The following is a 25,688-nucleotide window of genomic DNA, read 5'->3' on the forward strand; positions in this document are numbered from 1 at the left end:
TCTCAATATTCTCTGGTTTATGGTACCCGAACCCTAGCATCAATCCTTCATCTGCTCTGATGTATGGTACTCGAACCATAACATCACTCCGCAATCTGCTTTGATGTATGGTACTCAAACCATAGCATCACTCCTCCATCTGCTCCGATGTATGGTACTCGAACCATAACATCACTCATCAATCCGCTCCGATGTATGGTATTCGAACCATAACATCACTCCTCCATCTGCTCCGATGTATGGTACTCGAACCATAACATCACTCCTCCATCTGATGTATGGTACTCGAACCATAACATCACTCCTCCATCTGCTCCGATGTATGGTACTCGAACCATAACATCACTCCTCCATCTGCTCTGATGTATGATATTCGAATCATAACATCACTCATCCATATGCTCTGATGTATGGTACTCGAACCATAACATCACTCCTCAATCTGCTCCGAATATATGGTACTCAAACCATAACATCACTCATCCATCTGCTCCGATGTATGGTACTCGAACCATAACATCGCTCCTCCATCTTCTCCGATGTATGGTACTCGAACCATAACATCACTCCTCTATCTGCTCCGATGTATGGTACTCAAACCATAACATCACTCCACAATATGCTCATTAGAAACTTCAGAATACCCCCGTATCAAGTATGGGTCCTCTGCTTTCAGTAGTACGGGCCCATACTACCTGCCACATCTACCCATACTTTCCACACGGACTATCCCAAAGCTCCTAAGTAGCTGCTCGACCTTCTCGATCCCCAATTCCATCGCGTGCTTGTTCTCCAGCAAAATTCTCTACTCTACCAGCGCACTCATCTGGCTAAAGTTACTCCCTAGGCTCTTCCTAGATTTCCACACTTCTCTGCCATCAGCTGCTGAAGAGCTCCTAATGATGCCAACCATCTACCTCCTGAATATCATCATATTCACTTGGTAGCTGACTCCCATCATCGAGAGTTCCACAAAGCACGAAGCAAGCAGCATTCGAGCATCGAAGAATATATACAACTCACTCTGGGTGATAACTCCGCTTGCTCTGCTCATCCTCGAAAGTACCACCGAACCCTGCAACTCTTCCCATCGCGGGTTTTAACTACTCCTTTGCTAAGTACCACAATACTTATCTAGGTATCTCCCTTAGATTACTCTTCTACTCCAATCCCCTCACGGATTCCAACTAAATATTCTCACTCATCATATACTCAAAAGCACATCGCATATAACAACAATCCCTAGATTAAGGCATCACAAATCAGGCCACTCTAGTCCTAGGATATGGAATACCTAGCCTGTACCTAGCCTGTCTCTAGCATGCAATAATATCTCATAAAGCGCATCATAAATATCTCATAAGACAAAAGTAAGGGTATTTTGGGGATTCACTATTCGGGCGCTGGCTAACCGTACACACCTTCCACTCTGCTTGTCTCCAAAACTTCTTTATTTTTTTTAGAAAATTTGTAGTTTTGGTTGTAAAAATTTCTCAAATCCTCGGTTTGAGTTCAAATACGCCCGAAGGTGCAAAAGAATCTCTCAAACCAAGGCTCTGATACCAAATTGTAACACCGTAGATTTCAAAACAAAATTTTCAAATTTTTATAAAACACAATTCATTTAATATTCAGAAAACAACCATATTTAATCATTCAATCCAAGTAATACAAAATCCCAAGATCTCAAAATCATAAATCCCATGCATGTGTACTGATCGATCCTGCGCCTTCCCGCGATCGTCACTAGTACCTGAAACAAATAACATCAAACACTGTAAGCACAAAGCTTAGTGAGTTCCCCAAAATACCACATATAACACATATTAGCCACTCGAGGCTATAACTCTATAGGTCCGTGCACCCAACTCTATGAACCCTCAGGTTTTAACTCTGTAAACACGCACAACATAAATCACATAGAAATAATGCAGTACAACACATAACATTTATAGCATACAAATACTCTGTCACATAACTCCGGTTACCTACTCAAGGTAAAGTATAGTGAGAAGACTCACCTCGCGTGTCTCGGTAAGTCGTAAATCCATGAATCACTAGTGCTCGATCTCCCGAGCTATAGTCCTCCTATAACACAATACATCTCTAATTAACACTTTCCCAACTAAGGTTGACAATCCCTTAACAAGTCAACATAGGTCAACACTGGTCAATGGTTAATGGTCAACTTTGACCGGAATCGGCAAGTGCACTATAACGACTCGGCGAGTCTTAAGTGCATACACTGATTTCCCTGGGATCCTCACTTGACACGTCGAGTATTCTCCTAACTCGACGAGTTCCACCTGGCATGAGTTGTGGGGCCTCCACGACTCAACTCGCCGAGTCTCAAGAACAACTCGGCGAGTCCAGCTTGACTCAATCCACCTGTCAACCCACTCCGACTCTCCCTGACTCACTGAGTCAAACCCTCAACTCGGCAAGACCACTCGTTGTGTGGTCTCAGCAATATTCATGCTACTCGCCGAGTCTGTTCTTCGGACTCGACGAGTCCATGCCATGCAATGACTCAAACTTGCTCATAAGGTCAGATCCGGTCCATTAACTCATAGATCCAGTCCTTCCAAGCTTATTTAGCATGTAAAGTTACTATCTTGATGTACATACAACATTTATATGACCATATATGATGATTTTGTCCCAAATACCACAACTCAAGATCATAATCTCCATTGCTCTTAATAAATCTTGATGAGTGAGGCTCTCTAGAACTCTATGGATCTAGATCCAAAGCCTCAACGTTAGAAAGGAACTATTTGGCATCAAATCAACCCAATAAAGGCTATAAGAAACCCTAAATCCAATTATACTTCACAAAACAGAAGATGAGCCAAAATCATACCTTTAGTTCGATGATATAAGCTTTAAATCCATAGTATAGCAACCTCCTTTGCTTCCTCTTGGCTAGAACCTCCTTCTTCTTTGCCAAAAAAACACACAAAGGTCAAGAAATGCTTCCTCTCTCTCTCTCAAAACGTTCAAGCACTCTAGGGTTTCTCTCTATGGACTGGTGAGCACAAATGACGGCCATAAGGCCCTTTAAATAGGTCTCAAACCCCGGGAATTAGGGTTTCCTCACACAGCGTGGACTCGCCGAGTCCACTCTTGGACTCGCCGAGTCCGGACGCGAACCCGTGCCCAAAACCGCGATCCTACTCGGTGAGTTTGAGCTCCAAGTTGCCGAGTCCACTCACAATTCTCCAAAAATAAACCAATTAATAAATACCTGGAAATTCCGGGCTGTTACAATTCTCCCCCACTAGAACTAGACTTCGTCCTCGAAGTCTCACTCTGCAAATAACTCCGGAAGCTGCTCTCGCATCTCACACTCCGGTTCCCACGTCATCTCGGACCCCTTCCGATGCTGCCACTGAACCAAAACCAAAGGTACCTCCTTGTTCCTCAGAACTTTGATTTTCCGATCTCTGATGGCCACTGGTCTCTCAGCATAATTTAGACTCGCATCCACTTGAATATCCTCCAATGGAACCACTGCCGACTCATTGGCTATACACTTCTGCAATTGCGACACATGGGAAGTGTCGTGAATCTGCCCCAACTCTGCTTGCAAATCCAACCGATAGGCTACCCTGCCTACCCTCGCGACTACCTGAAATGGTCCGATATATCGGTGCCCCAACTTGCCCCTCTTCCTGAATTGGATCACTCCCTTCCAAGGAGAGACCTTCAGGAGCACAAAATCACCGACCTGGAACTCAAGTTCGGACCGGCATCTGTCCGCATAACTCTTCTGTCGACTCTGAGCAGTCAGTAACCTCTATCTGACCTGCTGGATCTGCTCTGTCGTTTGAAGCACTATCTCAGTGTTGCCCACAACGCGCTGCCCGACTTACCCCCAGCAAATGGGGTCCGACACCTCCTCCTCTACAACAGCTCAAAGGGTGGCATACCGGTGCTCATCTGATGGCTGTTGTTGTAGGAAAGCTCTGCCAAGGGCAAATACGTGTCACAACTCTCTCCGAAATCTAATATATATGCCCGAAGTATGTCCTCGAGCTTCTGAATCGTTTGCTTGCTCTGTAGTGTCCTCAGACGTCACCATGGTAAACTCTACCTCATTTCTCATATCCCTCTTCGATACTGAACGCCAGATCAGCTTTTGGCCCCACAGCTGAACCTCCAAAGGTCACACATATCATGACCCAAGATACCATACCAACTTCCTCCCTTTGACAAATATTCCAACCCAGTGACACGCAAGTCACTAAATTCTCTTCTCCTCATACGAAAAATACAATCCGATCGAAGATCGAATCAGCTCTGACCTCTGGAGTCTGCTACGCATATCTCCTGCACACCTTGCTGAATCTCTTGACAGAGGCGGAGGCCCCAGCCTCGCCGCGGTTTAACCACTAGGCTCCAAAACTCAATATTAGGGCTACTCAAGCCTAAAACTCCTGAGTATCGTACACTGATCAAAGAACACTCCATCATCACACTCTCTTTCCGTCTAGTGAGTTCTATGGCTTCTTGCAATATCATGACAGCCTCTGACTAGTGAGTCCTACGATTCCTCGTAGCACCACAACGCCAACTGAATAGTGAGTACTACGGCTCCCCGCAGTACCACGACTCCCACTCTCTGTCTTGTGAGTACTACAACTCCCTGTAGCATCACAACACCCTCTGACTGGCGAATACTACGACTCCCCGTAGTATCACGACTCTCTCTCTCTCTCTATCTCTGACTTGCGAGTACTGTGGCTCCTCGTAGCATCACAACACCCTCTGACTGGCGAATACTATGGCCCCCCGTTGTATCACCCTATACCCTCATTCTCATTACAACATCACACTATGCTCACTAACTCATGCACCGAAGACTATCATAGATAGTTACACACTTGCCCCAATATGCATTACAGACTCTAGCGACAACCACTATAACACAGAACCCATCTCTGCGGAAATCCACTTCCTTAAATAATCCCTCTTGATGACAATACGCGAAGGGCTCCCACTGGAACCCTAGATACATGATACATCACTGGTCGCTTCAAACTCAAGACTCTAAATATCTCCGAAATCAAGACGCTATACACGAAAACCACAGAACACCATCACCGAACATCACAATGTCCTGCCTCTACCACTGATTCTCCTACTCCCAGCACCATACATATACAACAATACATTTCCTCTGAACCTCATAATAATTCTTCTTTTTACCCAATGCGCAACTTCAGTGTATCCAAACACTCACTTGGAAAACAAAGAAAGCGTTGACGCTTCAGAACACATTGATGATCCTCCGGAATCCTTTCCTCTACTGCTCAGAATCCATGCAAGAATACACATACCGGCCTGGAAGTTGGCTGCTCGATGATCTTCTAACCACCCCAAAATGGCATATACAATCCATACTTCGACCCAGAAGTTCTCGACTACCCATACTGTCATCATGAGCCTTCCACTTGAAACGGCCCTAACCACCGCCAGATTCCTGTCCATTCACCACCTGCCGTGGAGACGCCCATCTCTCTCTCAGACATATACCACCTGCATTATCTCGCCCTGCAACTTTCCCTAATCACCAATGACCTTGATCTCATGAATTCAAGCCGCAGGTTCCTATATCCAACCCATAACCGCTATTGCACAAATCTCTGGTTCCCTCAATAAAATACCCGGTTCTCCCCCACTAGGGTTCGAACCATCCCCAATTGGCATACACCCATCCTGCCAACTATTTTTACCATCAGAATCGCACCTGCCCCTAGCAAGTGCTGCGCAACGCCCGAAAATCCCCTTTAAGGAAATCAATCGATCTCATGTACTCTAAACCTCAGATGAAATCCTCAAGAACTTCTTGTCACGACGGCCTCTAGTCGTTCCAGGTCTCGTACCAATCCAATACCAAACAACTCAACTGTCCAATAACATCACTGACTCATAGACTGAACCACGAAATCAGCATACTCCCCCACCTCGACTCATCAACCAATGATCCAACACATGGATCGTCCCAAGAACAAGGACCTACTCCCATATTCAATACCCAACATAGATAGAAAACCACTGCACTGATAAACTCTACTGGACTCCCCACTGATACCACTACAATACGCCCTACTATACTCAAATAGGTGTAACGTGGTCCTCGACTATCTCAGTCCTAACTGACCATCTGCTCATGATAAATCATTGCCTCGCGGCACACATGCTACCTGATACTCTGGTGGAAAATCATCATCAATGACAACCTGCAGGGTTTACCCCCAAAACTTAAACATCATGCCTCTCATGTTTCGCACACGAACATAAATAACACCACTCAGGTCATAGAAGGTGACATCTCCTCTATCGATTGATTGCCCAACTCATACCGAAATTCTCCCCTCCCTCTGACTCCTTACCAAAATACTCTGAAAGGCTCTCAACCTCCCTCTCAAAGGACGCCTCTTCGAACTCAATCATGTCCCACAGGCTAAAAACCCATAGCATCTAATCTCTACCTCATCAATCGTGACCGGATACCCGGAGAACCATAAGCATCATTCACTACGAACCATGGTACCCATCCCATGACATCCCTTCTCAATATTCTCTGGTGTATGGTACCCGAACCCTAGCATCAATCCTTCATCTGCTCTGATGTATGGTACTCGAACCATAACATCACTCCGCAATCTGCTTTGATGTATGGTACTCAAACCATAGCATCACTCCTCCATCTGCTCCGATGTATGGTACTCGAACCATAACATCACTCATCAATCCGCTCCGATGTATGGTATTCGAACCATAACATCACTCCTCCATCTGCTCCGATGTATGGTACTCGAACCATAACATCACTCCTCCATCTGCTCCGATGTATGGTACTCGAACCATAACATCACTCCTCCATCTGCTCCGATGTATGATATTCGAACCATAACATCACTCCTCCATCTGCTCTGATGTATGGTACTCGAACCATAACATCACTCCTCAATTTTCTCCGAATGTATGGTACTCAAACCATAACATCACTCCTCCACATGCTCCGATGTATGGTACTCGAACCATAACATCGCTCCTCCATCTGCTCCGATGTATGGTACTCAAACCATAACATCACTCCTCTATCTGCTCCGATGTATGGTACTCGAACCATAACATCACTCCACAATATGCTCATTAGAAACTTCAGAATACCCCCGTATCAAGTATGGGTCCTCTACTTTCAGTAGTACGGGCCCATACTACCTGCCACATCTACCCATACTTTCCACACAGACTATCCCAGAGCTCCTAAGTAGCTGCTCGACCTTCTCGATCCCCAATTCCAACGCGTGCTTGTTCTCCAGCGAAATTCTCTACTCTACCAGCGTACTCATCTGGCTAAAGTTACTCCCTAGGCTCTTCCTAGATTTCCACACTTCTCTGCCATCAGCTGCTGAAGAGCTCCTAATGATGCCAACCATCTACCTCCTGAATATCATCATATTCGCTTGGTAGCTGACTCCCATCATCGAGAGTTCCACAAAGCACGAAGCAAGCAGCATTCGAGCATCGAAGAATATATACAACTCACTCTGGGTGATAACTCCGCTTGCTCTGCTCATCCTCGAAAGTACCACCGAACCCTGCAACTCTTCCCATCGCGGGTTTTAATTACTCCTTTGCTAAGTACCACAGTACTTATCTAGGTATCTCCCTTAGATTACTCTTCTACTCCAATCCCCTCACGGATTCCAACTAAATATTCTCACTCATCATATACTCAAAAGCACATCGCATATAACAACAATCCCTAGACTAAGGCATCACAAATCAGGCCACTCTAGTCCTAGGATATGGAATACCTAGCCTGTACCTAGCCTGTCTCTAGCATGCAATAATATCTCATAAAGCGCACCATAAATATCTCATAAGACAAAAGTAAGGGTATTTTGGGGATTCACTATTCGGGCGCTGGCTAACCGTACACACCTTCCACTCTGCTTGTCTCCAAAACTTCTTTATTTTTTTTAGAAAATTTGTAGTTTTGGTTGTAAAAATTTCTCAAATCCTCGGTTTGAGTTCAAATACGCCCGAAGGTGCAAAAGAATCTCTCAAACCAAGGCTTTGATACCAAATTGTAACACCGTAGATTTCAAAACAAAATTTTCAAATTTTTATAAAACACAATTCATTTAATATTCAGAAAACAACCATATTTAATCATTCAATCCAAGTAATACAAAATCCCAAGATCTCAAAATCATAAATCCCATGCATGTGTACTGATCAATCCTGTGCCTTCCCGCGATCGTCACTAGTACCTGAAACAAATAACATCAAACACTGTAAGCACAAAGCTTAGTGAGTTCCCCAAAATACCACATATAACACATATTAGCCACTCGAGGCTATAACTCTACGGGTCCGTGCACCCAACTCTGTGAACCCTCAGGTTCTAACTCTGTGAACCTTATGGTTCTAACTCTGTAAACATGTACAACATAAATCACATAGAAATAATGCAGTACAACACATAACATACATAACATACAAATACTCTGTCACATAACTCCGGTTACCTACTCAAGGTAAAGTATAGTGAGAAGACTCACCTCGCGTGTCTCGGTAAGTCGTAAATCCATGAATCACTAGTGCTCGATCTCCCGAGCTATAGTCCTCCTATAACACAATACATCTCTAATTAACACTTTCCCAACTAAGGTTGACAATCCCTTAACAAGTCAACATAGGTCAACACTGGTCAATGGTTAATGGTCAACTTTGACCGGAATCGGCAAGTGCACTATAACGACTCGGCGAGTCTTAAGTGCATACACTGATTTCCCTGGGATCCTCACTTGACACGTCGAGTATTCTCCTAACTCGACGAGTTCCACCTGGCGTGAGTTGTGGGGCCTCCACGACTCAACTCGCCGAGTCTCAAGAACAACTCGGCGAGTCCAGCTTGACTCAATCCACCTGTCAACCCACTCCGACTCTCCCTGACTCACTGAGTCAAACCCTCAACTCGGCAAGACCACTCGTTGTGTGGTCTCAGCAATATTCATGCTACTCGCCGAGTCTGTTCTTCGGACTCGACGAGTCCATGCCATGCAATGACTCAAACTTGCTCATAAGGTCAGATCCGGTCCATTAACTCATAGATCCAGTCCTTCCAAGCTTATTTAGCACGTAAAGTCACTATCTTGATGTACATACAACATTTATATGACCATATATGATGATTTTGTCCCAAATACCACAACTCAAGATCATAATCTCCATTGCTCTTAATAAATCTTGATGAGTGAGGCTCTCTGGAACTCTATGGATCTAGATCCAAAGCCTCAACGTTAGAAAGGAACTATTTGGCATCAAATCAACCCAATAAAGGCTATAAGAAACCCTAAATCCAATTATACTTCACAAAACAGAAGATGAGCCGAAATCATACCTCTAGTTCGATGATATAAGCTTTAAATCCATAGTATAGCAACCTCCTTTGCTTCCTCTTGGCTAGAACCTCCTTCTTCTTTGCCAAAAAAACACACAAAGGTCAAGAAATGCTTCCTCTCTCTCTCTCAAAACGTTCAAGCACTCTAGGGTTTCTCTCTATGGACTGGTGAGCACAAATGACGGCCATAAGGCCCTTTAAATAGGTCTCAAACCCCGGGAATTAGGGATTCCTCACACAGCGTGGACTCGCCGAGTCCACTCTTGGACTCGCCGAGTCCGGACGCGAACCCGTGCCCAAAACCGCGATCCTACTCGGCGAGTTTGAGCTCCAAGTTGCCGAGTCCACTCACAATTCTCCAAAAATAAACCAATTAATAAATACCTGGAAATTCCGGGCTGTTACAGCTTATGTATTCCTCTAGCGACAAATTTGCTATATCTTTGGCCATCTCTTCTTCTTCTACTTCTGCAGTTTTTTCTTTTTTGTGCTCCTTTCTTAATTTGTGAAATTTGCGCTCTGCGACTTCAAAAGGAGGAGTTCAATCTAAATATGAATTTATGGTTACAAGCCAACTTCAAAAACAAAATATAAAAGCAATAGAATAGAACAAAATGCAAATAAAATTTAGAATTTATTTTAATCAGAAATACCTCGAGTGAACGGGACACATAATACAATAACAGAATTTAAGTAAAAAAAATTAACTTTTTGTAGGCGAAAAAGGATCATTCAACTGTAAGCAAATACTCTAAATAAAATCAAATTGTTCCCCGACAAGTCTCCAAAAACTTGAAATGTATTAAATTAGTCTTCAATTTATAAAAAGTTTACTAATGTCTAGGGATAATTAGACAATGTAGGAAGGTATACCTAATTGTAGTACATCAATGGCAAAACCAGATTCTTAAAAACTATAGGAACGATTTTATTTAATTCATAAATCTAATTACCGGTTAAATTAAGAGATAATAATTTAAATGAGATGTTTTATTTCTAAATAACTGAACTAAAAAATATAAATAACTAAATGAAACTAGATATTTGATTGAAAACAATATATTTAAAGTAGTTTCACTTTGATTTGATTACCTACCTCTTTTATGGCTGATTTCTCAAAAGCTCAATGGATTTATTTTGATGTTTACTGATTCAGAGGTTGATTAGTTATCTTGGTTTGATAAACTAACCCTAATATATATAAGGACAATTTAACATACTACTCATGTAATTAATTATCCAAACAATTAGTATTTGGTTCGTATACAAGAATTGATCATTTATTAAATAATATCAATGTTCATGAAGATCCATTGAATACATTGAAGATTCGTGAGATGTAATCTTATGCATTAAAGTTACTAATTTATTGCTTAACCCTAGGACATGGTACACAACTATTCATAATAGTTTAATGATCATAAAACATATATTATTGAAGTCAACATAGTCAGATTGGTCATCTAGATTATACAAAAGTCAACAATAAGTGATAAATATCAAAACTTCAATACATAAGTATTTACCATCAAAAAATCACAATAAATCAGATAGATTATAAATACTAATATAATAATAAAACCATAAATTAAGGATTTCGTCTACATCTAAGCAAAAGTATATGTGTTTAGCTCATTGTCAAAACTAGAAACCAAAAATAATTCATAACGGCATTGCTAAACATTGTAAATAAAGCAAACCAAATGATTCCTAGGTGATTCCAATCTATGATCTTGAAAATATTGCTCCAATGGTTCCTAAGTGATCTCCAGCTTCCAAAAGACTGTAATCTTAAAAATTAATCTTTGACTTGTGGGACAAGATTGCATACCATAAAGATCATCAGGGATACTCTATTTAAAATTTCCAAAACCGACTTATCACACGTAAAATGAGATTGGAACACGCTTTACATTCTCTCATCCATTTACACAAAGTCTGGATTCTTCATTCTATGCGTCGAGGGATATCGGATTCATGTATCGCATTTGACACATATTAGTAATATGATAGAAAGCTTCATGCTCCATGTGTTGCATATATTAAGTTCACACATCACGTCTATATCTTTTGCTCCTTGCGTTCTAGCTCTAATTCTGAGGCCTCTTTCAATACAGAAGTGTCTTTTAGCTACAAAACAATAAACCAATCATAATTAACACATTTGTACTTTTTGGATTTTTTTTATGTGTTTTCAAGGACTTTAGTATACTAATGGCTTAGATGGTTGCAAAAGGGTTGTTTGGTGGTGTTGGTACCGGAGAAAAAAATATTCTAAAAAATATTTCATAAGTCCTTACATATCTTTTGGTTCTCAAAAGAACTCTCTCACACACAAATACATGTATGTGTGTATATATATATATATATATATATATATATATATATATATATAGAGAGAGAGAGAGAGAGAGAGAGAGAGAAAGAGAGAGAGAAGAAAGAAAGAAAAAAAAATCAATAGAGAACCATTATTCGTCAAGAAACCAAGAAATCGATTTAAAGTGTCGGAATATAAAATGATTGATAACCAAAGGAAGATTCATAGATTTATACATTGGACACATACATCAGATTATACCCAAAAAACTCATATCATTTTTTTTTTTTTTTTGAAAAGTTAAGGGTTATTTTTATCAAAAAAAAGATAAATATATCAAAAATCATAATTTTGGTACTCTTTGTATAAACACACACACACACACACACACACACACACACACATATATATATATATATATATATATATATATATATATATATATATATATATATATATATATATAGGAAAAAGTGAATATGTGGCTATCATGTATTTAATATTAGGTATAGAACCATCAAAATTGACTTCATTTTTATTAAAAAACACAATTTTTTTTCATTGTAAGCTTCTTCCTATTGATTTTTAGCTTATATTATTTCTAATTTAATAATTTATCCCGAACATCTATTTATTTCGAATGTCTTGTTTATATTACACCTCTAGTAGGCTTCATAACTTTCTTTGACACCTATCATATGTACATTTGCATGGTTCTTTTAGATGTGTTATGGGAAGAAGTTTATTGGGTTTTTAATGAAGAATCTCAATCTTTCACTATAGTTTTCTATATTAAATTTGAATATGAAGGCTTATAGGTAGTGGATAATGTATTCTTATACATAGTTTGTGGTGCAAAATTAAATATTTGAAATTCCATAAAAATATGTACAAATCGTATCATTTAGTTTCATAGAGGATACAAGAAAGATGATAGAGAGATTTGATTGCATTTAGTTAAAACTATTTATTTTTCTGATGGTTCTATATCTAATATTAGGTACATAACAGTCACATATTCCCTAAGCTTATATATATATATATATATATATATATATATATATATATATATATATATATATATATATATCCCTTTCTAATAAATAAATAGATTGCATATAAAACTGTCATGTGTCAAAGTGTATACATGCCACATGTCACCATAATAAATTCAACAATTCGTTTACATTCATTCAATTCAAAATTCAAATTCAAAATTTCTAATTTCTAAATTCAAAATATACATTTACATTCATTCAATATTCAAAATTAAAAATACAATATAACCTATAATCTATAACCGAGTATAATATCACTTACTCCAAAAAATCAGTTCCTAAATTTTAGTAAATCAATTTTAATTTTACAAATTTACATGCATACAACTATATATAATATAGATACAGGTACATATATATCATATCCCTAAAAATCAGTTATTGATATTCTAATTTCCCTCTTTTAAACCCCTTTAATTCCAATATTCACTACCACATATACGATTTACCTTATTTTCCCGCTCATTATTTGCTGTAAGTCTTGAAATTATCTAATCAATTCCAAGAAATCAGCAAATCAGTTTTAATACTCCAGAATCTCACCTGCATTCAAAAACATTCGGTTTATACTTATACATATATATATATAAAGAAATATATAAAGAATATAAATATAAATAACTCATATTCCTGAAAATCAGCAAATAATTCATGATTACTTTATATTTATACCTATAAATACCAGCAAAATATCGATTGATGGTCATTGTCTTCTTTATTGTTGTCTTCAAAACGTTTTCAGGGGCTAATTCTCTTCCACATCTCTGCATCTACATGGTTGCTGGTGATTTTACTCTCATACGAGATCTCGATGTCTTGAAGGGCAGCTTCACAATGAAGCTTCGTGTTATCAGACTATGGACACTTGACAATTACTACAACAAAAATGAACTTTTCTCTATTGAACTTATTCTAATGGACGAAGAGGTATATTTCATATTTTTTTTTGTTATTTATATATTTACTGTTTATAGTAATCTTTATTTTTTTTATTAATCGTATTTTCACCACCCTTTTTCTTCACACTTTTTCTTCATTCAGGGTAACAAAATCCAAGGTTATGTCCCTAAAGCTTACATTTACAAGTTCAAAAAACTTCTAAAAGAAGGTGAAGCTTTTATCATCAAATCTCCAAATTTAGCAAAGATGCAGGAAAGAAGCTTTCAACTTACCAATCAACTACAAAAGCTTGCTTTGAATCTGGACAGTATTGATGGCACTGTTCCAGATAATATGTCATTGGGTTAGTATTTTCTATTTAATAATTTTTATATTATCTGTCAAACATGCACATATAAGACATTAACAATTAACAACTAACAATTACATATCGTTTTTATAATGACAGACCAAGACTAATTCAATATTAAAAACTGACATATTTAACTTTATTTCAATATTGCATACCAATTAATCACCAGTAAGAATGTGTCACCTATCACCTTTTTTTCACATGTCTAAATATGCCCTGGTATGGCTTCTCCAAAACCATATCATTAATTTTTACTGCAATAAATATTCTAATTTACCTCTCTATTTACGTATTTTAAATAAAAATATTATATTCTAACCTTCAAATAAATACTAATTTTATATGTTTATTGATATTTATGTTTATATACAGATGTTATCGGATTGGTAGTAGTAGTTGGTGAAATGGATGCTCGAAATGCAGATCGAAAAAGGCATAGGATTAGAATACAAATCCAAGATGCCAAGTATGTTTTTTTATAACCTACAACTATGTTGTGTATTAACTCTTAAATTGAATAACATTTTTTTAAATGTAATTTCCGTCTTTTTTGTTAGTGGTTTGCAATTGGATGTTAACCTATGGGGCGATTATGGTTACACATTCTTACATTATATCCAAAAGAATCCAAACAATGTCCGCATCGTCATAATCCTTCAATTTGCAAAGATTAGTGTTTGGCAAGGTATAAATTTTTTTTTTATATTTTATATTCTAATTACTCTTAATTATTTATTACTCATTCGGTTTATATACTTTTTTTATAGATCGTCGATCCGTCAATACGTACTATGATGTATCGAAGTTCATCATCAATAGTGACATTGATGACATAAATGTTTTCAAAAAAGGTATAAAACGTTTTACTATGTTTATTTTTAATAATAAATGACATTATATCTTATAATTTCTAAATATGATGTTAATTAACAGTTTGGATCAAGACGGTCCCCATGAAAACTCAAAGAGTACGTTCACCTATATGAAATCTAATCGAAGTTCTGAAAATGATGATTTCCTGCTTAATAATGATCTGAAAACAATTGCTGACATTTTTGAGCCAGTTGAGGTAACACAAAATCTGAAAGATATTTATGGAATTATTGCATTTCGTTATTTATTTTTCAATACAACTTACATTCCATTTCTATCGTTTTATTCACCCAGGAAAAAAATATGTTATTGTTGCGACAATTAAAGGAATTCTTCAAAATAAAGATTGGTATTACCCAACATGTACAAACTGCAATACCAGGACATTTTCAGACACGCCTTCTAATGAAGCCAATGTCATCGGATCATTTCAACACGCAAAATATGAATGTCGAAATCCAAAATGCACAAAAACTTTAACATCAGTTATTCCAAGGTTATTGTTGTTTGATATACTCATTTTCAGTAAAATATAGTTTTACATCTTATGTTTACTAATTTTGATGATTTTACAATTCCCATAGGTTCATGATTCCGGTGCGTGTTCAAGATCATACTGGAAGTATGACTCTAACAATGTTTGAACAAGATGCGAAGAAGCTTCTTAAAATTTCTGCAAAAGATTTAATTGCAAGGACAGCTCGGGTTAATTTTTTTTTACATATATTCCTATTTTTTATTGTATTTATATATAATTTCCTCTGTTTATGTTTTATTTGCAGCTTGGTTTTGGTACTGCCTTATACCCCTCTGAAATTAATGTCTTGAAAGATATGAAATTAGCTTTCATAGTTTCTATTTCAAAATACAATCTTGAAAGGAATAACAATCAATATAGTATTTTGAGGAGTAGTGATGATGACAAGTTGATACAACAGTTGGAAAAAAACTTTGTCGTTTCAGAGGTGATTATACTTCAATTTATTCTGATTGTATACAATACTTAATAAAAATTGTGGTGATCTTCTTATATGTTTTATACAGGGATGTAATTCACAATCGTTTGATGTTGGTACCACTGATTATGAATCTCAAGATAACAAGAGTATAAAGGTGTTGTACAATTTATCTAAACTTCTAATTTTTTTTATCTTACACCTTCTTACCCTTTTAATAATAATATTTATTTCTTAAATTAGGATGCCATATCTCAGACTGATGATAATGTTACACCGACCAATGTTTTCAAATCGACAGCCACAAGTCCAAAAAAGAATTTTGACACATCAAAGGGTTTGAAGCGAGCTCTTGAGGACGTATTTGTTTTGGATGTGAATGACAAGATGTCGTCATCAAAGGCTACAAAAGTTGGAGTGGAAGATGGACAGGTGAAATTTTTGAAGGTGAAGTTGGAAAAGTGATTGATTTTGATTGTGAGAAGAATAATTGATTTTTTTAAGTCTGTTGTTGCGGGTATTAAGACATTTTCTGATTTTCCTTTAAAATTCCATGAATTTGGTTGTTTTTTGTTTAAATTGTTTGTTTCTAAACAGCTTTTCGGATGGATTTATGTTATGTGGATGAATTTGATGGTTTTTGTTTTATATTGTTTGTTTCTTAAACTAATTTTCATTTATGATGGAATGGAATCATAATGAATGGAATGGACAAGGGAATGGATCATTACATTCCTTTACATACCAAATTAATTTCAAACCAATCCATTCCATTCCTCTTTATAATACCATACTTTGGATTTATGTTATGTGGATGAATTTGATGGTTTTTGTTTTAAATTGTTTGTTTCTTAAACTAATTTTCATTTCTGATGGAATGGAATCATAAATGAATGGAATGGACAAAGTAATGGATCATTACATTCCTTTATATACCAAATTAATTTCAATCCAGACCATTCCATTCGTGTTTGTAATTCCATTATATCATACTAACTCATGACTTATACAAATGAATGCTTTCAAACAAAAAAGTATAAAAATTGAAGTATTTTTACCTGTATTTGATTATCTATAATCAATCCCCCTACTTTTTCTGTACTCCAACTATAATGGTTTTGAAAGGATTTTCCATCTGAATGATGGATTTAATTACGTAGTTGAGTATACACCATCTCCACTACTCCTTGCAAATGAATGTCCACTAAAATGTTTGCTTTAACATTCCCAAAGTTCTCCAAACAAGAAGCAGAATGACTGTAACAATAAATATCAATTCAAGATTAAAACTTCTTAGATTACAATTACATTCTAAATATAAAATCAATTAAAATTAAAATATTCATGTTAATGAGAAATACGAAATCAAATATATATTACAAGGCTATATATCTTTATATTTTGGACAAACAAATATTAACACATGAACTTACACCGTAATTAATACAAATGATTTTGTGTTGTATAAATTTTCAATAAGTAAAGTAGCCAATCATTCCAGTAGCATGTGTTCTTCTGCATTTATTTTTATTCTACAATACAACATATTAGCAAACTATCCTATAAATACATGAGATATTTCTGAAAACACAAAAACTTAAACCATGCAGAATTATGTTATGTTGTTGACAAAACTGATAAACATTACCCACCATACAATCGTATATCATTTCTATCTCAACATAATCCATGTCATTATAATTTTTTACTGAAAATTAATAACTTTGACATTTTTTCATAAACATAAAACTCATACATTTATTATTTTAAATGAGAATACAAATACACTAACAACAAATATTATATGATTAATGTTAAAATTATATCTCATTAAGATTAAAATTAAAGTGAACATGAATTTATCAAAATACATTTTCTCGCCTGTTTCTTCTTCCCACTGATAAAAGAGGAAACATTGATCAATTATGGTATAAAAAGAAATCAGTGATTTCATTAACAAAAGCTATAGGAAATCAGTTACAAGATAAAGTCGTGATTGAATTGACAGAAAGGAAATCATCACTTTTATAAAATTTTTAAATACCCTACATATTAACACATAAATCGATTTTAATACCTTTTTTTTTAAAATTATCTTATTAGATTTTTTATTTTATTTGAAGCTGTTTCAAATCAATTTGTTTCAATCAAATCTCATTTTCAGGCTTCAATTTAGCTAACCATATATAGAAATCAGTTACTTATCTTTTTTCCTTTATGGTTAATCACGTCTGACTTTTCCATCCATTATTTGCCTTCAAGTTTACGAAAAATCCATCCTGTGAGGAGCGTCTTTATTTCATTGCTAAGTTCTTGATTTGGGTATCATCTACAAGAGTATAACACCCTGCAATTTAATCATGTAAGTTTTTGTTTAATTTTTCTGTCATATTAATGAAAATTGCACAATTGAATACACATATAACTTTCTATCTGAAACTATACATTTAATAGAATGACTGAATATGTAACTTTGAACGTTGTCCTACCTCGAACTGATACACTCCCATAATGGTAAGAGCAGCAACTGGGTCTTCAACAGATAAACCCTAACTTCTTCATCCTTCTTGATGACCATCGGAACTTAAATTAATATCCTCCTTCTGTCTGCAATTTGTAATTCATTTCGAAATTTCTCCCCCAAATCATCACCCGTCACCCGATTAAGATGAATCCATTGATGGATATCAACATGCACGTCTGTTGAATGGAGTTTATGGATTATTCGTAGCTTTCTTCGTGATTTATTGGGGATTATGTCGATGATTAAAGCTGTTGATCTGATGCATATATCGATTGAAGAATTTTGGTGGAGGTGGATGAGTTACGGTATGCGAGAGTTAGGGTTTAGACGAGATATTTGATTTAGGGATGGATAATGTAAAGACCTTTCGTTTGCAATTTTGACTGATATTTTGATCTATTGCCGGCGAACATGATACCCAATAAAAAAATATTGGGATAATATTTGTAAATAAATAAAAAAAAAGATATTAATATATTTTAATGTCGTGGAAAAATCCCTCCATATGACCCACAAAACTCAGATTCTTACTGTTGATGGACCATTTTTTCATCTATAATTTAAAACTACATTTAAAACCCTTGAATTTTCATATATTTAATAATAAAACACAATATATATTTTGTAAATAATGACTTATTAAATTTGGTTATATATTATTCTTGTGATTAACTTATGTCAAATTAATACATGTTAAAGTTGAGATGTTTTAAATATGTTTTCATTTTATAAAAAGTGGAATATGTAACATAACCTAAAAGATTATAAAAATATTAGTTTATTATATATATATATATATATATATATATATATATATATATATATATATATAATAATTTAGGATAAAAAAACAAAATATACAATTCATGGATATCTTAATAATTATTTTTTTAACCTAATTTTCATAAGCATAAGATTAAGCTTTATGTCTTTATAAATGGATTTACTTTTAAATTATTCCTCATATTTTATATTTGTTTTATAACATTTCAATTAATTGTAACAATATACATAACTAATTATTTCGCATACAATTTGTATTTTAAATACAAATTCTAATTTTATTTATTTTCTTTTTACAGATGATAGACTATAATATGGACTCTATTTCTGCTAAAGAACGAAGAAAGTTAAGAAAATTATATTTGGATAATAGAAGGATTAGAAGATTATTTAACATATCAGCCGATCGTACTTCATCTACCTCACAACCTTTTTACATTACCCAGAACGGTAATTATTTTCTATGTTAACTTTTTATTTTTTTGTAGAATTAATATGGCATGTGTTAAATAATATAAACATTTCATATCTATATAATTAACTTTAATATTAGTATTTTTTTTTTTTCGTTATTAAATGTATTTCAAATTATATGTACTTATTAATATACATGAAATCTTCTGTTACATTGCAATAATTACATGAATAACAAGTTATCTTTTTTTTTCCAGCTTCTTCTACCAATCATCATAAAAGTCGAACACTCTCATCAAATCACATACCATATTATACATTTTCAAATGCCATCAACTCAACCAATTCATCAACAATCATTCACAGTTATTCATCCAATCCGTTTTCTCCAGGAGTGCACAACTTAAAAGGAAATTCTGCAAATGTATCTCCTATACGTATATTTGACCTAACAATAGATGATGCTATTAATGCTCCCAATATTATTCAATCCACAGATGGAGGTATATCAAAACCCAATCATCATAAATACAAAGATAAGTTAGATACTTAAGTTATATGTCTTTATTGCTTAATATGTTTTTATTTTATGCATCCTATTTTATATATGTTTATCAACATATAAATCAATATTTAACATGTTGGATTTTTTTTTTTATAACTTAGGGTTATAGATAAAAATTTAATTAAACTTTGTTTCTATTTTTTAACTTGTAACCGTAATAAAATTTTAATTAAACTTTGTTTCTTTTATAGATTCCAAGAGAACAATTTAATTCCACTTTAGCTAAAGAGCAACGAAAACTAAGGAAGTTATATTTGGATAATAGAAAATTCAAAAATAAATCTACCTTATCAAACGGTCAAACTTCGTCTGCAACGCCATCTGTTAACACTAGCCAGAAAGGTAATTATTTTGTGGGCTTTCATTATTTTTATTATCCATATATATGTTTATTTACATTCCCCAATTGTGTTTAAGTTTCATTATTATTAATTAGTTTTATTATTAAACAAATTTGTAATTATATGTAGTTGATGTCTTCAATCGTCGTCAACATTTACACTCTTCAAAAAAGTTCACACATATTTCGTCTCAAAAGGAAAATGTTAGCTATGACAAGACTCCTCAACGTCATTCTACAAACTTCCAATCTCCTTCAACTCTGAATTTTAGGACTCCACTTTCCAATATCTCAAATGGTATGCATATTAACTACATTATACATTATCAATTATTTTACATTAAATTAACTACATGATTAACAACTTATTTTTCTTTTAGCTATTTGTAACAGTCAACATAATGGTCCAAAACCCTTATTAAATAATCGACGATATCCTACATCTTCTAATTCCAAGAACTCAAAAAGAAAGTTTGCACATATATCTCCTATACCTATATTTCACTTAACGACTGATGATGATATTAATGGTGGAGATATTATCCAACCAACACATGTTGGTATATCAAAAGGTAACAATCATAAACAACATTTTATATATTCTAAGTTGTTAATTATAATTTTTATTTATATTTACATTTTTTTTATAATGTTATATTTAACAGGTTATTTAGATCATGGTGATCAAAATGTTGTTTGTGAACTATGCCATGCTAAATTATGGAAAAACGAATCTTCAAGAGGCAATAAAACAGGGAATAAGATCTTTTCTCTCTGTTGTGGTTATGGGAAGGTAGAACTACCTCCTTTAAAAGAACCACCGCAAAGTTACAAACAACTTTATCATGCAGTAGATTCTAAAAGCAAATACTTCATGAAAAACATCTATCGTTACAATTCAATGTTTTCATTTACGTCGATGGGTGGGAAAGTTGATTCATCAATTAATAGAGGAAATGCACCATACATATTCAGACTTAGCGGTCAAAATTATCATAGCATCGGAAGTCTTCTCCCTTCAAATGGATGTCAACCAAGGTTTTCTCAGTTGTACATATATGATACCGAAAATGAAACCTCAAATAGACAGAAATGTTTATGGTATATATTTAGTTATACTTTTACTTTCTATGATCACTTTAACAATATTAATTTTATATAATTGATGTATATATTACAATAATTTTATTTACAAGGGAAGCAATCATCCTTCTACATCGACTGATGATTCAACTAATCTTCAAATTATAGAAGATTTGAAGCTTATGTTGGATTCAAATAACGAGTTGGTCAAGTGTTATAGGATGGTTAGAGACGTTTTTAATTCAAATCCAAATGCTGATCTAAAGTTACGAATTATTGGAAAAAGACAGCATGATGGAAGGACATACAACCTACCAACTGCTTCTGAGGTCGTTGCTTTAATTGTAGGAGACATTGGTGATTTTGTTGATAACAGAGACATCGTTGTTCAAACTTCGTCTGGATCTCTACGCTATATCAGTGAATTACATCATTCTTACGTTGCTCTACAGTATCCTCTACTATTTCCATATGGTGACGATGGTTATAGAGTTGACATCCCCCATAGAGGTGTTACGTCTTCGAGTAATAGCAAGCGTCCAAACGCTACAATGAGGGAATTTTTCGCTTACAGAATTCAAGACAGGGATAATTCTTTCTCATTGATTTTGAATTCAAGAAGGCTTTTTCAACAGTTTTTGGTAGATGGTTATACAATGATTGAAAGTGAGAGGTTATATTACGTACGAAAGAAACAGAAAGTTCTTCGATGTGAATCTTATGAGAATTTACGTAACTTTCAATATCAGGGGAATAAGAACATTTTGGAATTTGGCCAACGTGTTATATTACCTTCTTCTTTTACTGGTGGTGCACGTTACATGATGCAAAACTACTTAGACTCCATGTCTCTTTGTAAGTGGTTTGGATATCCTGATTTTTTCATAACCTTTACGTGCAATCCAAAATGGCTCGAAGTTCGAAGATTTCTTAAGGACACTACGCTTAATCCAGAGGATAGACCTGATATCCTATGTAGGTTATTTAAGATCAAACTTGATGCGTTGATTAAAGACCTACGCGAGAATTCAGTATTTGGCATGGTTAAAGCAGGTATTTAAATTTATTTATTCATACTAACCATATTATATTATAATGTTGTGTTTTATTTAAAATATACTTATATTACATACATTATTAAATTTTTTATTACAAATTTGTTTATTTCGATATATGCAGTTGTGTATACAATTGAGTTTCAAAAGTACGGGTTACCTCACAGTCATATTTGTCTATTCATGGAACCTGATTAAAAGCTTCCTACCGTGGAACACATTCATCAATTTATTTCAGCTGAGATTCCAAGTATTCACAAAGATCCTGCTTTGTATTCACTTGTGAAGGAGTTTATGATACATGGTCCATGTGGTGCTCAAAATGTCAATTGCCCTTGCATGGTGGATAACAAATGCTCTAAAAACTTCCCAAAGAATTTCTCTGAACATACTTCAATTGATGAGAATGGTTTTCCTATATATAGGAGAAAAAATGATGGATCATTTGTAGAAAAATCTGGTGTCCAATTAGATAACCGAAATGTCGTTCCATACAACAAATATCTGTTGAAAAGATACTAAGCACACATAAATGTTGAATGGTGCAATCAGGGATCTTCTATCAAGTATTTATTCAAATATATTAATAAAGGTCCGGATAGAGCTACTGTTACTTTTGTACAAAACATCAATGGTTCTGATAAGGATGATATAGTCGATGAGATAAAAGAATACTATGACTGTAGATATCTTTCTGCATGTGAAGCATCTTGGCGAATTTATGGATACGATGTTCATTATAGACATCCTTCAGTGATGAGACTTCCTTTTCATCTACCTAATCAACAACAAGTTGTCTATGGTGCAGATGATGATATCGATGATGTTCTTAACCAGCCTTCAGTTGCTTCTTCGATGTTCACGTCTTGGATGGAGTGCAACAAAGTTTACAAACAAGCAAAAGATCTAACTTATGTTGAATTTCCAACAAAGTTTGTTTGGAAGCTTGATTTAAAAACTTGAAAGCCAAGGGAGGTCGGATATTCGATTGGCAGAATCCATTCAGTGTCACTTAATCTTGGCGAAGCATATTTCTTAAGAATTCTTTTAAACAAAGTGAAAGGACCAAAATCATTTGAAGAAATCCGCATGGTTAATGGTGAAATATGTCCTTCATTTAGAGATGCATGTTATGCTCTCGGCCTCTTAGATGATGATAAAGAATACATCGAAGCTATTAAGGAGGCAAGTCAGTCTGGATCCGGTTATTACTTACGTTTCTTATTCGCTACCATGTTATTATCTCACAGCTTGTCTAGCCCGGATGTTGTGTGGAAAAATACATGGGAATACTTGTCCGATGGAATTCTTTACAATCAACAACAAAGATTAAAATCTCCAGGTACTATAATATTCTTTACTTATTTATTAAAATACATTTTTAAATCAATATACGATATTAATTTATTGAAAAGAACACATTTGTTTATATATTTATTGGTTAATATTATACCAATTTTCTTTCAGGTTTATCACTTAATGAAGATCAAATTAAGAACCTGACATTGTTTGAGATTGAACAAATTTTACTTCGTAACAATTCAAGTCTCAAAAAATTTACAAGGATGCCTATGCCCGATGTTCATTCTGTATCCTCTTCAAACAATCGTCTTATTAGTGAGGAGCTAGATTAAGACATACCAAATTTAAAGAATGAGTTTGATCAGCTTTCTATTGCATTAACATCTGAGCAACAAAACATTTTTGATGATATAATGACTGCAATAAACAATAATGAAGGAGGTGTTTTCTTTGTCTACAGTTATGGTGGAACGGGTAAAACCTATCTTTAGAAGACATTATCGACCGCAGTTAGATGTAATGCTAAAATTGTTTTAAATGTTTCTTCAAGTGGGATCGCTTCTTTATTATTAACCGGTGGCAGGACAGCACATTCAAGGTTTATAATTCCTTTGGTTCTTACTGAGGTTTCTATTTGTTCCATATCACCAGATAGTGAACTCGCCAGTCTATTACGAAAAACCTCATTAATCATTTGGGATGAAGCACCCATGATTCACAAGCATGCATTTGAAGCTTTAGATCGAACTTTGAGAGATATATTCAAGTGTCATAATCCTAGAAACGAAACTTTGCCATTTGGAGGGAGAGTAATTGTTTTTGGAGGAGATTTTAGACAAATTTTGCCTGTTATTCCAGGTGGTAGTAGACAAGACATTGTTAATGCTTCATTAAGTTCATCATATTTATGGAAACAATGTAAAGTCTATCAACTAACCAAGAATATGAGGCTAACTGTTGGAAGTGATACATCTGCTTTTCAACAAACAATGGATTTTGCAAAATGGCTTTTGGATATAGGAGAAGGGAAACTTGGTTGTTTTAATGATGGCGAAGCGATTATTGATATTCCGGATGATCTTCTGATTAATGATCCTGATGATCCTATAGGTTCGTTAATCGAGTTTGTATATCCTTCAATTCTTGAAGCTTCTAGCAATCCAGAATACTTTCAAGAAAGAGCAATACTTGCTCCAAAAAATGAAGTTGTCGGAAAAATAAATGATCGTTTGCTTGCATTATTTCCAGGAGATAAAGTTGAATATCTAAGTTCAGATAAACTATGTGAATCTGAGTTTGTCCATGATCACTTTGATGCCAATTTATACTCACCTGATGTTTTAAATGGTCTTAAAGTCTCAGGTTTGCCTAATCATAAGTTAGTTTTGAAAGTCGGGGTTCCAGTTATGTTACTGAGAAACATTGATAAAAAAATGACTTATGTAATGACACTAGACTACGAATGATATCTTTGGGCAAACGTGTTATTGACGCAGTTATCATAACTGGAAGTAATATTGGAAATCGGACATTTATCCCAAGAATGACCTTAACACCATCTGAAAAAAAAAATCCCATTCAAATTCCAAAGAAGACAATTTCCATTAGTTGTTTGTTTTGCAATGACAATTAACAAGAGCCAAGAACAGTCCTTATCTAAGGTTGGTTTGTTTTTGAAAGATCCGGTTTTTACACATGGTCAATTATATGTTGCCCTATCTAGAGTTCAAAGTAGAGAAGGA

The 25,688-nt window shown here is 35.0% G+C and overlaps 2 protein-coding genes across 2 annotated transcripts; both read left to right on the top strand.

The window, feature by feature from the left end:
- Positions 1-13,498: 13,498 nt before the first annotated feature.
- Positions 13,499-23,607, top strand: LOC145007265 (uncharacterized). Its single transcript, XM_078966235.1, has 17 exons — positions 13,499-13,726; positions 13,841-14,042; positions 14,424-14,517; positions 14,609-14,736; positions 14,819-14,902; positions 15,219-15,420; positions 15,509-15,629; positions 15,707-15,889; positions 15,969-16,037; positions 16,124-16,312; positions 19,487-19,637; positions 19,859-20,104; positions 20,637-20,804; positions 20,887-21,078; positions 21,172-21,299; positions 21,703-22,642; positions 23,237-23,607. Exons 1-17 carry the CDS (start codon positions 13,499-13,501, stop codon positions 23,605-23,607), a joined length of 3,696 nt encoding a protein of 1,231 aa, XP_078822361.1.
- Positions 23,608-23,733: 126 nt separating this feature from the next.
- LOC145007266 (uncharacterized) lies at positions 23,734-25,412 on the top strand. Its single transcript, XM_078966236.1, has 4 exons — positions 23,734-23,986; positions 24,112-24,233; positions 24,312-24,420; positions 24,598-25,412. The coding sequence occupies exons 1-4, from the start codon at positions 23,734-23,736 to the stop codon at positions 25,410-25,412; spliced, it is 1,299 nt and encodes a 432-aa protein (XP_078822362.1).
- The last annotated feature ends 276 nt before the right edge of the window (positions 25,413-25,688 follow it).

This window comes from Lactuca saligna, chromosome 7, assembly GCF_052625555.1.
Source record: "Lactuca saligna cultivar CGN05327 chromosome 7, ASM5262555v1, whole genome shotgun sequence".
Taxonomy (NCBI): Eukaryota; Viridiplantae; Streptophyta; class Magnoliopsida; order Asterales; family Asteraceae; genus Lactuca; species Lactuca saligna.

Coding starts and splice junctions, on each gene's coding strand:
- LOC145007265 (XM_078966235.1), top strand. CDS start 13,499: ATGGTCATTGTCTTCTTTATTGTTGTCTTCAAAACGTTTTCAGGGGCT. Junction 13,727..13,840: donor TTATTCTAATGGACGAAGAG/GTATATTTCATA, acceptor TTCTTCATTCAG/GGTAACAAAATCCAAGGTTA. Junction 14,518..14,608: donor ATACAAATCCAAGATGCCAA/GTATGTTTTTTT, acceptor CTTTTTTGTTAG/TGGTTTGCAATTGGATGTTA.
- LOC145007266 (XM_078966236.1), top strand. CDS start 23,734: ATGGTTAATGGTGAAATATGTCCTTCATTTAGAGATGCATGTTATGCT. Junction 23,987..24,111: donor ACAAAGATTAAAATCTCCAG/GTACTATAATAT, acceptor ATTTTCTTTCAG/GTTTATCACTTAATGAAGAT. Junction 24,421..24,597: donor CTACAGTTATGGTGGAACGG/GTAAAACCTATC, acceptor CCATATCACCAG/ATAGTGAACTCGCCAGTCTA.